Genomic DNA, 14,539 nt, shown 5'->3' with positions numbered 1-14,539 from the left:
ATAAAGAACTGGACGGCTTAGTAGGTCCATGGGTAGAACAGTTCTCTCAGGCACTCATATTGAATACCTAAGCTGAATAAACAAACAGTTGGAATTTATTCTGTTGTAAAAGAGACAGTTTGGCAATTAAGAGCTAAACTGCTTTTCCAGAGGACTTGAGGTAGGGTCCCAGCATCTACCTTGGGTAGGTCACAGCTGCACGTAACTCCAGCTCCAAAGGGATCCATGCTACTTGATAAGCTGTTTTAGGGGGATGCCTTCTTAGCTTGAAGACACCTGGTTTTTCACTGTCTTCATATGGCAGAGGGGGAAAAAGAGGGGTATGTGGAGACCCCCTTTATCCTCTTATAAGGCCATCTTACCTAAAAATGTTAAGGGCACAATTTTAGTACCCCATGTAACCTGAATATTTCTCTAATCCTGTTCTCCATTGAGGGCTAGAATTTCAACATAAAAATTTGGAGGCACATAATTTAGTTCATATGTAGTGTAAGTTGTTGCCTTTATTTTCTTTAAAGGTTGCTTTTAAGGGTGATCCGGAAGCAGCACTCATCCAATACCTTACCAATGAAGAGGCCAGGAAAGCCATTTCTAGCACAGAAGCAGTTTTGAACAATCGGTTCATTCGAGTCCTGTGGCATAGAGAGAACAATGAGCAACCAGCACTCCAGTCCCCAGCACAGATTCTCCTGCAGCAGCAGCACACCCTGAGTCACCTTTCACAGCAGCACCATAGCCTACCACAGCATCTTCATCCGCAGCAGGTCATGGTAACCCAGTCTTCCCCCTCATCAGTCCATGGAGGTATCCAAAAGGTAATCACGTTACTAAAACTCTAGTCTCGTCTCTCAGTATTTTCCAACTTACGTCCTTGACCCCTTCTACTGAGGCAGGGACTCACTGATTGCCAGTTCTGCCAATGTAGCTAGCCAGCTTATCTTAAGGATCCTCTAGGTTCTTGATCATAGGTGGCTTCCTTGCCTGTGTAGCTTTTATGTAACTGTGGGCACCAAAGCCCTAGTTCTCAAACTTCACTTTACACCCCCCACCCCATCTTCTGAATCATTTTTTGTGGAAAAGGCCCAGGGAATCTGCTTCAAAAAGCTTTGTGGTGCCGTAAAGCTGAGAGAGCTGCTCTAAAACAGGGTGACTCACCTAGGTCTAACCTGCTTAGCTTCACGCATAGTACAGACAGTCTCTAGATAATTGGCTTTCAAAATCTGAGTATTTAAGAATTATCTGCAGTGAGGCACATGTACTGTCTAACCTCTAAATTCCTTACTTTGCTTTATATTAGAATTAATCACCTTCGTATCTACCCTGCCATTTTTTTGCAAACAATTTTACTCCTTTAAAAACTGAAATAGAACCTCCAAGGAATTAAGATTCTGTTTTGTGTTTTTGAAGGAATTTTCAGTTTGTAGCTTAAGGTTGGTCTTAATAGGATCATCTCTCCATGCCTCAGAAGCACCGGACATACAGTTAGTTGCATCATCATGTCTGGATAAGAATGAGGATTTTGATTCTTGTATATTTTTTTCCTTGGTGCTTAAAACAATAAATAATGCCTGGTATATACATATTTCTTAGAACATTCCAATGAAAAAGTAAATGAAGGAAAGAGCTAGCCACTGTGCATTAAAACTATCCAGATATTGACAACAACAATAATTTCCATCTAGATGCTACCATCTTTAGGGTAAATATGATCTGGTGAAAAAATAAAAACAAGCCATCAGCACTGAGGCAGAAATCTGTTTGAGGCTAGCCTGTGCTACATAGCAAATTCCTATCTCAAAACACTGAAAAATATACATGTATGTCATCTCAGTTCTATTAATCATTCCTATTCATTACTATCTTAAGTCATACATTTTTGTTGGTGTTCTGTTTCATATTTGGACCTAAATGTGAATACTTGTCCTCGATGTTGGATGAATGATAAAAGCATGTAGCCTAAGATTGTCTTCTTATTTCACTGCAGTTTATACTAAGTTTAAAATCCTATCTTCAAAACATTGTATACTAAAGAAAAAATTTAAAAGCTATATGAAATTGTGTGTGTGTGTGTGTTTTACTGTGAAACATGTATTTTTGAGGCTAAGGATTGAACCAGGGTCTTGTTCACACTTAGTGCAGGCTGTACTACTGAGCTCCTCTGAGCTGTGTTATGACGTGTATTAGCATCCAGAACAATCTGGATAATACAACCATCTATATATTCCTAGTGCTTGAAAATACAATTTTACAGGTATTAACACTTCTTCTTTTCAACTTTAACCTCTATCTTAAATTTGTATTATTCTTGTGTGTTTTTTTAAACTTATATCACATAGATATTTATTTTGTATTTGTAGATGATGGGCAAACCGCAGACCTCTGGTGCCTACGTTCTTAACAAAGTTCCCGTTAAACACCGTCTTGGACATGCAAGTACTAACCAGAGCGACACGTCTCACTTGCTAAATCAGACTGGTGGTTCTTCTGGGGAGGATTGCCCGGTATGCCTTCTGTGTCTTCCATGTTTATTTAAGCCATTAAATATGGCACAAAAATTCATTATCATTAAGATTTATAATCTCTTTCTCAACAGGGCAATCATGATATTTGACCTAAGTGTACTTCCCTACTTTCCATAATTCAGTTAGAAATTAACTGTTTAATTTTCTTTTATTTAGAGCTATCTAAGAATCAAGAGAATTTTAGTTTTTAGCAGTCTATCAATAGGTAGATGTCCTTACTAGTCCATACCCTCCCGCCCTGGGTTTTTGAGATGAGGTCTGACTACATAGCCCAGGCTGGCTTCTGCTCATGATCCTGCTGCTTCAGCCTCTTGAGTGCAGTTATTAAAGACATGTACCACCACATCTGACTCTCATTTCCCCTTTTAGATTTAATTAAGAATCTAGTAAGGCTAGGGAGATGGATCTTAAAGGTAACCTGAGTTTGGTTCCCAGCACCCACACCTGGCAGCTGACAGTTGCCTATAATATCACCTCAACTCCCAGGGACCAGATTCCCTCTTTTGGCCTCTGTGGACAGTGAGCGCATGCTCTTGCACAGACATAGATGCATTCACATCTAATTAAAAATAAGTAATTAAAATTAAAATCTTAATAAAGCCATGAAAGTAATTCTGTCATAAAGCCAAGTGCTGAAATGTCTCTTGCTTTTAGGAATATATCTATGCAGCATGTGTAGGTACCAGTACACAAAGCTAGAGGGACTTGGAAAAAAACAGTGATACGGGACAGTCCAAAAAAAATACTGTAAGGTCTCTGTCTAAGACAATTTAATGGTGGCACATGATTTAACAGACCAGTGAAACAGAACAGAAAGTAGACTCCAATGCAAAAGGAATTTATTATATCAACTAACTAGTATCAGATCAAAAATAATGTTTTTTGTTTTGTTTTGTTTTGTTTTGTTTTTTTGGCTTTTTGGATTTGGTTTTTTTTCGAGACAGGGTTTCTCTGTATAGCCTGGCTGTCCTGGAACTCACTCTGTAGACCAGGCTGGATTCAAACTCAGAAATCTGCCTGCCTCTGCCTCCCAGAGTGCTGGGATTACAGGCGTGCGCCACCACAGCTTGGCTATAAATAATGTTTTTGATATTAGTGTAAGTAGGTAGCCATGACAAAGATAAAATTATAATTTTTTAAAAATTACATCATAAGCCAGGATAAATTCCAAGTGGGCTTGAGACTTAAATGCATATGTATAAGTTACAACTAATTATAAGCTCTTAGTAATTTTGAAAAGCCCCAAATGCCTGTCAGGAACTACTGATACACTAAAATGTAGTCTATCTATCTATCCAGTAAAATGTATTTAACTTTACAAAGGAAAGGTACTTTTCTATATGTACCATAAAGTGGGTTTTAGGTCATAGTAAACTGAGCAAAACCTATCCAACAAGTGCCAGGCCCTGGGTTACATCTCAAGCATCATCCCACTCACCTGAAGAAGAGAAAGAAATCTGCTTTTCTTCCTTGAATAAAAGAAAAAAATTTAGATGGGTTTGGTATTATATGTCTTTAGTACCATCACTCGGGAGTCAGAGGCAGGTAGATCTCTCTGAGTTCAAGGCCAGCTGATCTACAAATCGAGTTCCAGGACAGCTAAGATTACACAGAAACCCTGTCTCAACCCTCCCACCCACCCACTCTGCCCCCAAACAACCTTCTGTCTCTAGTAGAAGCAGTTATTCTAAAATGATTTTAAACATTTTTAAGATTTAATTTAACCATATTTACGTGCTTTTTGGTTTTGGTTTTGGTATTTTCTTTCTTTTTTTTAGGTATTTTCTACTCCAGGCCATACAAAAACAATTTACAGCTCCTCAAACTTAAAGACACCTTCAAAACTTTGTTCAGGGACTAAATCACATGATGTTCAAGAAGTTCTTAAGAAGAAACAGGTAACAGTTTCCTTTCTTCTGCCTGTTAAGTTCTTTAGCACCTATGCTAACACCTTTACATTCCTGTTGCTGTAGAGCTATCCAATAGGCCATGCATTCTCTTCCATGCAATACATTTAAAAATGATGATAAACAACTCCAAAACATGCTTCACAGTTACCTTCAGTAGCCACATTAAGTACATTTAATAGATAGCTTTTGGTTCTGAGTGTTAAGCCGAGGGCCTTAAGTACACTATCACTGAACTATAACCATAGATATTTTTTATATATTTCTTTTAGGGTAGGGCCAGGTTCAAGACAGTGTTTCTCTGTTTATGTAAATCGGGCTGGCCTCTGGGATCAATGGTATACACCACCACATTTTTCTTTTCATTCAAGGAAGAAAAGCAGACAATTTTCCTTTCTTCTTGGGGTAGGTGGGATGATGCTAGGATGGAGCCCCAGGACCTGGCACATGTGGGATATGTATTTTACCACTGAGCCACACCACCAGCACAGGGTATTTAAAGTCAGATGTTTCATATCCGTATAACATGTTTATGAGTCATTGTAAATCATTTTAGATTTAAGCTGTTTTACATAGGGATTTTCAATAAAAACACATATTTATATGTACTGTCTCCTTAGAGAGATTTAATTCCCAGGAGGGTAGAAACAAAATGTTCCAGGCAAAAATTTTTGAATCTTGATCATTCCTAATATAAGCTGTATCTCACATTTTAAAACTTGAAGCTTCAGAAATAAGGGTTTGGCCTATTATACTGTAAAGTCAAAATAGTTTGCTTTTTTAAAAAAGATTCAGTGAATAATTTTTTTTCAATATGCAATGAATAAATCACACAACTTAATGGAATTGTTGGGAAAATGTATTTAAAGGTTTCAGATTTTAGGGGTGTTTGTTTGTTTGTTTGTTTGTTTTTAGACAGGTTCTCCTTGTATAGCTCTGGCTGATCTCCAATTCACCTCCAGCGTGATCTTTTTGCTTCAGTGGTTTGAGTCCTGGGCTTAGAGGCATGTTCTAGCCGCATCCCACACCCATCTGTTTTGATTTAGGGAGGAAAGTCCAATTTAGAGAAGAAGAGATGAGTTGGGAATGTATCATTAGATTTTTTGTTTTTTAATCCATTACCGGCTTTGTTTACCTTATCCAGGAAGCAATGAAGCTACAGCAAGACATGAGGAAAAAGAAACAAGAGATGTTGGAAAAGCAGATAGAATGCCAGAAGGTACTCAAGAAATCCTTTGCATGCTGGAATGTTGTATAAAATTGATTTACAAAGTTAAAATTATAAGGCTTAAATTTGCTAAATATAGGCTGAGTTTTTCATAATTATTTTGTAGATGCTGATCTCTAAACTAGAAAAAAACAAAAACATGAAACCAGAAGAAAGAGCAAATATAATGAAGACCTTAAAAGAATTGGGAGAGAAAATCTCACAGTTGAAAGATGAATTAAAAACATCTTCTACAGTCTCCACACCATCCAAAGTAAAGACAAAAACAGAGGTATCTAGTTGCATTTCTCCCCTAGCATCCTTACAGAATATGTATAATGTGCTTACTACAGTGCAACCCATCGGCAGCCATTACAGTAGCTGGTAAATGGTGAGGGAGATCAGCGAGCACTTAGACAATGTTTGAGAAATATCTAAAATCCTGTATGGACAGATGTGCTGGGGTAGAACCAGGGCTACACACATTTTAAACAGTTGCTGTATCAGTGAGTAGACACAAGCCTTAATGATCTGTTGGTTTACCTTTTATATTTGTAAAGGCCTAAAAGTGATTTAGTTTTCAGGGAAGATGTGGTTGTCTTTTTGGTCTGGGGGAAGTATTGTTTATCTGTGTGGTTGGTTTCAAACAGTCTCATTCTAAAGCCTAGGCTGCCGTTGAATTTGTTATTCTTCTGCCTCAGGCTGAGTGTTGAGTATTGTCAGTACAGACATGTGCTACTGTAATGTGGGATAATTAAAAAAATTTTTTTTGAGATAGAGTGTCATATATCCTAGGCTGGTCTCAAACTCTATATGGCCAAGGATAACCTTGTACTTTTGCTCCTTCTCCCTCCAGAGTGCTGATATCATTAACACATGTCATCACACCCAGTTTATTCCGTGCTGGGAACTGAACTATGTAGGGTCTGGTGTGTGCCCGGCAAGCTCACTCTGAGCTACACCCCTAGCATATATAACTTTATATAAATTGAATTTTTACTTGTCTGTGTTGAAAATTAATAAAATGTAAAAAAGAAAGAAATATTTCCTATTTCAGCTATGCTATGATCTCTTACTAATCAAACACACTTACTGATTTTGAGAAGAATATAGATGTAACATGTTAAATAAAAGAATTAGAAATTCTTGATCCAGTTATATCTAATTTTATTGGTTTGTCCTTTTTTTTTTTAACCTCAGGAGAGCACTTGCTTTGTATAATATTTCATTGTATGATAGATGCGTATTTGGGATTTTTTTTTTAGGTTACTTTCAGCCCTTGAAGAAATGGGAGTAAGCTTATTATATATATATTTATATATAAACATATATGGTATATTTGAAATTATACTTTTATTAATTTAAGGATAAATTATTGGGCAGCTGAGATGACTCAGTCGGTATACTGCACAGCCTAAGAATCTAAGTTCTTTTCCCAGGACCCATGTGGTTGTAGGAGAGGAAGGATTCCCATGCGTTATCCTCTGAGCATACAGATGCACAGCGTCACATGTACAGTACTGGGAGCAAAAGCAGGAAGGGAGAAGCTCACAGCCAGTCCCAGCTATGCAGTGAGCTCCAGGCCAGTGTGTAAAAGCCAGGGAGGGTAACATACATTTCTGTAAGGGGAAAAAGAAGGCTTTGAATGGTCCAGGTCCAGGTGCTGGAAAGGTCGCTCAATGGTTAAGAGCAGTAGCTACTCTTCAGGAAGATCCAGGTTTTGTTCTCAGCACTTACATGATGGTTCCCAACCATCTGTAATTTCATTACTTGTCATGCCCTCTTCTTCCTCTCTGAGCATAAGGCACGTACATAGGCATACAAAACACACAAATAAAACTAAAAAAAAAATCTTTTAAAATACAATTCAGATATATTAATGTTGTTTTCTTTAGTTCTAGCAAGTGCATATGGAGGTTTTTTTTAATTCTTTCTTCCTCCCTCCCTTCCTCCCTCCCTTCCTTCTCTCCCTCCCTTCTTCCCTCTATTTCCTTCCTCTCTCCCTCCCTTCCTCCCTCCCTCCCTCCCTTCTTCCCTCCTTCCCTCCCTCCTTTCTTCCCTCCCTTCCTTTCTTTCTCTCTTTTAGTAATAAAAGAGGGTCTTTGGATATTACTCAGGTTGGCCACAAAATTGTAGGCTTTAGTAATCCTTTCAATTCAGCCTTCTATTTTAAATGGGATTATAGTTTCTGTCACCATACCCAGCCACCTGTGCCTTTTGCAAATTACAGGGGGCCACAAAGAATGATTACTGATCTTTTCCCAGCACTCGCATCAGGTGGCTCCCAACCACCTCTTCAGCAGGGTCCAACACCATCTTCTGACCTCCTTAAAGACTATGCAAACCCCCACCCAGATGTGCACATATACACCCAATGAAAAATAAAGAGCATGTGAGGGGAAAAAGTCTTCCATGGCTACTTCAAACCTATAACTTGTCTCATACAAAGAAAGAGTGCAATAATAGAGCACCAGCCTGAAATTAATTCTCTGCTGTTCTTTATTTATACTACTGTGCTTATTTAATTAATTCATTTAATTGTTTTAAAGACAAGATTTCACTCTGTAACTTGGAGTGGCTCTAATTTGAGACAGACCTGCTTTTAACCTCTGATTACTGGAATTATAGGTGTAAACCACCCTACTGGTCTTTTGTAAAGGTAATAAATACTTTCTATATAATTTTTATTTGATTAGTTGCATGTCATTTATGATACTTTATTATGTGAAAAGTATCTTGATCAACTCTTACCTTTGCAGCAGAATCATTATGTTGGCTGTGTTTACAGTACGCCTGTGAGCGTTAATTCTCTTTGAGCATTTTGCAAAGGAGAAGCATGTCATTGTGTAGCTACAATGCTCTGAATGAGATATTAGAAGCTAAGTAATCTCTTCCTCTTCCTCTTTGTTTTTCCTAGGCCCAGAAGGAGTTGTTGGACACAGAGCTGGACCTCCACAAGAGGCTCTCTTCAGGAGAAGATACAACAGAATTACGCAAAAAGCTCAGTCAGTTACAAGTGGAGGTGAGATTTAACTCGCATAACATCTCAGAAAATAGATGTTCTCTTTATGTACTTATAAAGGATTAATCTAACTGTGTATTACCTTTTATTTTGTGATTATTTAGGCTGCAAGATTAGGTATTTTACCTGTGGGGCGAGGAAAGACCATATCCTCTCAAGGCCGAGGAAGAGGCCGGGGTCGAGGAAGAGGGAGGGGCTCACTGAATCACATGGTGGTAGACCACCGCCCCAAAGCACTCCCAGTGGGAGGATTCATTGAGGAGGAAAAGGATGAGTTGCTTCAGCATTTCTCAGTAAGTTTTTAATGTAACTCATACTAACTCTTAGAAACAATGCACTCAACACTTTGTTTACCACAGTCTATAAATATCAAATTATTTCTAGGTTAGAAATGTTAGTTGTTAAAACATAACTTTTATCAAGTTCTTATTAATCTACTTTTGAAGGTCAGAAAGTAGGTTTTACTGCAACATTTCATAATAATTTACATAAACATGTTTGTAGTGGCACAGTGTTCCAAAGCCATACTTGATCTTAGGGTTATTTCATAGTTTACCAGGTATTTCTAGGTAAAAGAATTAAAGTAATCTGGAATAGAGACAAAACTCAAATTATTAGGTAGTATGCATGTTTATTCTGTATACAGTGTCATTAGAGATGTAAATAAAGATCAGCTACAGTCTATTCTCTTTCCAGCCATTCACGAATTCATTTGGTAAATAGCCCTGAATTAGAGTTTCATAAATGGGTTCATGTAATATAAGTATGAAAAACATGTGAAGTTGTATACAGTAAACTCTCCTTTAAATTTTTAGACAGAGTTTCAAGTATCCCAGGTTGGCTCCAGACTTTCATATAAACAAGGGCAACCTTGCATTTCTTTTTCTGTTTTTTGTTTTGTTTTGTTTTGTTTGTAAGGTTTATTTATTTTTTTTGTATGTGAGTATACTGTCAATGTCTTTAGACATACCATTACAGATGGTTGAGAGCCACCATGTGGTTCCTGGGAATTGAACTCAGGACCTCTGAAAGAACAGTCAGTGCTCTTAACCACAGAGCCATCTTTCCAGTCCCAACCTTGCATTTCTGATCCTCCTACTTTCATCTTCCAAACACTTGGCTCACAGGCGTGTACATGTACCTGATTTTAGGTGTTGGTGGGCTTTTAACTAAGGGGTTTGTTCGTCCTAGACATCCACTGTATAGGTTGAGCCTCACCAGTTTCAGTGAAAATCTTTTCTTCCAATTCAAAACCAAATCTTAAACTGCCTGTCATGATTACGTACTGCAGTCATGAGAACCGGGTTTACCCAGAATCAGGCAACCTTTTACAATCTACAGTATTGATGTGGGGTCAGAAGGGGTGCATGTACCATAGCATGCATTTTCATCAAACAACTTTCAGTTACTTGGTTCTCTCTTCTACTCTATCTCTGTGTCCCAGGGATCAAACTCAGGCCATCTGACCTGGTAGCAAGTACCTTTATCTATTGAGCCATTTCACTGCCACCCCTCACCCACCCCTGACATCTTAAGAAAAATATTTCTACTATATTTTATGTTAAAGGTGGTGAGGCAAATCTCAATGAACAAAGGCTTCACTCTCATAAAAATGTATACAGATGGCTCAGTTGGTTGAAAACATGAAGAACTGAATTTAGATCCCTATCAGCTATGCAAAAGCTAGGGATCTAAATAACCCTAGCATGCATCTATAATGTCAGTGCTAGGGCAACAGAGACAAACCCTAAGGCTTTCTGGCAACTAAGGTAGGCAGTTGTTGAACTCAGGGTTTAGAGAGAACTCCTGGCTCAAAAAAATAAGAAAATACATCAAGAAAGACCCCAGTGTCAGCCTGAGTTCTCCACAAGCAAATATACATCTGAACACATACAGATATATAAGAACTAAACATATAGTATGTAATATAAAATATATGTATATATGATCCAGTTTATCTACAATATAGGTACATATATCTTAATAGTATGTTATCAAAAATTGGCAGATTTTGGGCCTAGAGAGATGGCTCAGCAATTAAGAGCATTTCCTGTTTTTTTTTTTTTTCTTTTTGGGGGGCATGGATGGGATGGGGGTTGAGATAGGGTCCCTCTACATAGCACAGGTTCTTCTGAAACTCACTATGTAGTCCAGGCTGGCCTCAAACTCACAGGGATCTTCCTGCCTTTGCTTCCTCAGCGCTGGGATTCTTTTTTGTGTGTGTTCTTTTTGAGACATAGTATCTCTTTATAAACGTGTTGGCTGTCTCGGAACTCACCTTGTAGACCAGACTAGTCTCATACTCACAAAGCTCTGTCTGCTTCGGTCTCCTGAGTGCTGATATTGAAAGTTTACACCACTTCACCCATCTGAAAGGCATATTCTTGAAGAGGACCCAAGTGCAGATCTCAGAATCATGATGGGGGACCTGTAACTCTAGCACCAAAGGATCTGCTTCTGCCTCCACCTAGGCGCCTGTCGTCTCAAGGCATAAACTCACAGACCCACATCACAGATGCACACATATACATGAAAAAAATCTTTTTTAAATGTTGGTAGCTTTGTCCTATAAAGAGTCAAACTGTAAAATAGTACAGGGTTTTTTTAGCCTACAAGTGGTCTCTGTCATGTTTTCTCTCTTTTCCGTTTGAATTTTTCTTTCCTCTTCTAGACCCCTCCCTTCCCCGTCCTTCCCTTTTGTTCATTTGCTTTTCCTATTTGTTTTCACACTTTTCTTGTATTGTAGCCTTTGTAGTTTGTTGAGACTATCTCATGTGGTCCAGGCTACCCTCTCAAGCCCACTTTGTGGCCAAGGCTTCCTTAGATCTCTTAGTCTCCTTGCCTCCTATTGCTAAGCTTATGGGTGTACAGCACTGCCACGGCCTTTGTTTGATTTTTAAGATTGGTTTCACTCTATAGCTCAGGTAGCCTACAACTCACAATATATAGCTTAGGCTTATTTCAAATTCATAAAATCCCTTTCCCAGCATCTAATTTCAAGCCTCTGCCTGGTCTTTTTTTTTTTTTCTTTCAATAATCATTTAATAAAGAACAAATGTAGTAACTAGTGCACTTTTTTAGTTACAGGTGGTTGTGAGGGCTAGGGACTGAACTCGAGTCATCTAGAGCAGCACTTGCTTTATTAGCCTCTGAGCAGGTCCCTCTTGGTTTTGTCTTTCTTTTGAGATGGAGTCTTATATAAATCAAGCTGTCGTCAGATTTACTATATCACCAAGACTGGCCTTGGTTTATTGATCCTCTTGCCTATATCGCCCAAGTGCTGGGATTCTAGGATGTGCCACCAAGTTACAGAGCTTTTTGAAAAATCCCCATTCAGTATTTTGAAGTCTAATCCTGAAGCTGGTAATTTTAAGTCATAGAGTCTTGTTTGAAAGACAGAAACAGGACAGGCACTTTGGCCCTCTGTCCTCATCTCTGCTTGAAGAGATTTGGCTACTTGCAGTCAGGAAAATTGTTCTCTTAAATGTTGAGAATGTTTGGACTGTACTGAGGAATTTTTCAGGTAATGGACACTAAATTGTTTTGAGGCAGCCTCTGGCAGGCTGGCCTGACATATAATCTGCAGACTAGGCTGGCCTGAAACTCAAAGATTTCCGTCTCCCAAGATCTGGGATGCCAGGTGTCTACCTCCATACCTGGCTCTAACCATAAGACTTTTAACTGTGTTAGTATGGTTTATTTGTTGTAATCGGTGCTGTAGGGTGGCACTTGTTTGGTCTTTCCCCCATTTTTCTTGACTAAAATAGCATATACTTGCCTATATATGCATCTTGTTCCTTGTAACATACTTTGAAAATGTAAACTAATCAGGGCTGGGCAGTGGTGGCGCGCACCTTTAGTTCCAGCACTCTGGGAGGCAGAGGCAGTCAGATTTCTGAGTTCGAGGCCAGCCTGGTCTACAGAGTGAGTTCCAGGACAGCCAGGGCTACACAGAGAAACCCTGTCTTGAAAAACAAAAAACAAAACAAAGCAAAACAAACAAAAAATGTAAACTATCTTTTTATTTTGCATATGAGGTATATGTTTATGTGTGATTCCTATGTTTACACACGTGTGTGTACATATGGCTGTGGAAGCCAGAGGTTGACATTAACTGTTTTTTCTCTGTTGCTGTCCATTTTACTTTTTGAAACAGTGTCTCCTTGAAATTTGGAGCTTGCTGTTGCAGCTAGACTGGCTGTCTGGCCTCGCCCTCCTCCCCAGCACTGGGGCTCTGAATGTTCCTTGCTGCACCTAGCTTTTTATGTAGTTGCTTGGGATCCAAACTCAGATCCCCATGCTTGATTGATTATACAGCAAGCACTTTAAGTAATCACTGAGCCGTTCCCTCAGACTCTTCTTACCTTCTTTCTGTCTTAAAAAAGTTACATTTTTCTGTCTTGTGTATGTGATGTTAGTGGACGCACATGCGACTGTGCATGTGTGGAGGTCAGAGGAAGGCTTGCATAAGTTGGTTTTCCTTTTACCATGTAGGACTGAACTCAGGTTGTCTTACTTGGCAGCAGGCATCTATACCTGCTGACCCACCTCACCCAACCTCTATTTCCTTTTCACTTAAGAATCTTTAGAGAGACTTTAGGATTATTTGAACACATAAGCTCCTCCTGTATTCCCTTCTATTTTCCTACTGTGTTGGCTGACAGTCATTTTTTCCCTCATGCTACCAAATGTCTACAGGAACTACAAACACCATAGCTTCTATCAAGAATTCCCAAAGGCAAAAAGGAGAGTGTATTTCTTATGCTAGTTTTTAAATACAATAGTCTTCCCAACAAGCTTCCTTACCTCCCGCATCCTGACTCACATCCAGGAATATGTTCTCATGTCTTAGCGATAAGTATCACACACATTTCTGAATCATTCCTTTCTGAGAGAAACAATTACTGTGAGTACCTCTTGAATTGCTTCCTGAGCTGAAGATCAGATTCTGTTAAAAGGAAGAAAAGTTAAAGTTGTTGATTATGGAGCAGTGTCTTTTATGATGTTCACTGAAGAAAAAAGTCTGAAACTATAGAAGTAAACAACACGCACCTGAGACACACCTTAGAATCTTAAATGCCTGTTGGGTGAGTGGGAGGGGTGCTGCTTACACCCTCACACCCATGTCAGCAGACTACCTGTGGGCGTTGGTTCTTTTGTTCTTTTTTTGTTTGTTTGAGACAGGGTTTCTCTGTATAGCCCTGGCTGTCCTGGAACTCACTCTGTAGACCAGGCTGGCCTCGAACTCAGAAATCGCTGCTTCTGCCTCTCAAGTGCTGGGATTAAAGACATGCGCGACCACCGCCTGGTGGGAGTTTGTTCTTTTATGATGTGAGTCTCAGGAATCAAACAGGTCATCAAGTTTTGGTGGGGAGAGCTTTAACTCTCAGAGCCATCTTGATGGCTGTCTTAGACTTTGTGTTAGGAATGTAACTTTGTTTTCCTAAAAGTTTATGCATGTACATCATTTAAGTACCTAGTTTATTTATACAGTGCTTGCCTAGCTTGCATTAGACCCTAGATTCATTTCATTTTCAAAATAAATAAGTAAATGAGATGTCTTCTCATTGACTTTGCTGAGATGTATTTAGAAAATTGTACTGGGGAAAACACTTAGGGGCTAGGGATGTAAATCTGTGGTGGACGCTTGGATAGTATATACAAGATCCTGGATTCAACCCATAGAACTACTGGGTGTTGGGGGCTAGGGAAAGAAACAGGTTTTACCATGATTGGGAGGGAAACTGGCTTTTTCTTTTCTTTTTTTTGCGGGGGAGGTGTTGGTTCAAGACAGGGTTTCTCTGTGTAGTCCTGGCTGTCCTGGAACTCAGTCTGTACACCAGGCTGGCCTCTGGGTTTTTCTTTTAAAGACTAGGTTTCA

General features: G+C 39.0%; 1 protein-coding gene across 2 annotated transcripts in view; it reads left to right on the top strand.

Annotated features, from left to right (window-relative positions):
* The window catches only part of Rbm27 (RNA binding motif protein 27), a 60,750-nt gene that overhangs the window by 43,489 nt on the left and 2,722 nt on the right, over positions 1 to 14,539 (top strand). For both annotated transcript variants that reach the window (XM_052155268.1, XM_052155269.1), the window contains 7 exons: positions 519 to 815; positions 2,358 to 2,501; positions 4,301 to 4,420; positions 5,574 to 5,648; positions 5,764 to 5,928; positions 8,554 to 8,658; positions 8,763 to 8,951. In XM_052155268.1, coding sequence (XP_052011228.1) covers positions 519 to 815; positions 2,358 to 2,501; positions 4,301 to 4,420; positions 5,574 to 5,648; positions 5,764 to 5,928; positions 8,554 to 8,658; positions 8,763 to 8,951 — 1,095 coding nt within the window. The remainder of the gene's footprint in view (positions 1 to 518; positions 816 to 2,357; positions 2,502 to 4,300; positions 4,421 to 5,573; positions 5,649 to 5,763; positions 5,929 to 8,553; positions 8,659 to 8,762; positions 8,952 to 14,539) is intronic.

This window comes from Apodemus sylvaticus, chromosome 13, assembly GCF_947179515.1.
Source record: "Apodemus sylvaticus chromosome 13, mApoSyl1.1, whole genome shotgun sequence".
Classification (NCBI taxonomy): domain Eukaryota; kingdom Metazoa; phylum Chordata; class Mammalia; order Rodentia; family Muridae; genus Apodemus; species Apodemus sylvaticus.
This window is presented reverse-complemented; position numbering and strand designations above follow the sequence as displayed.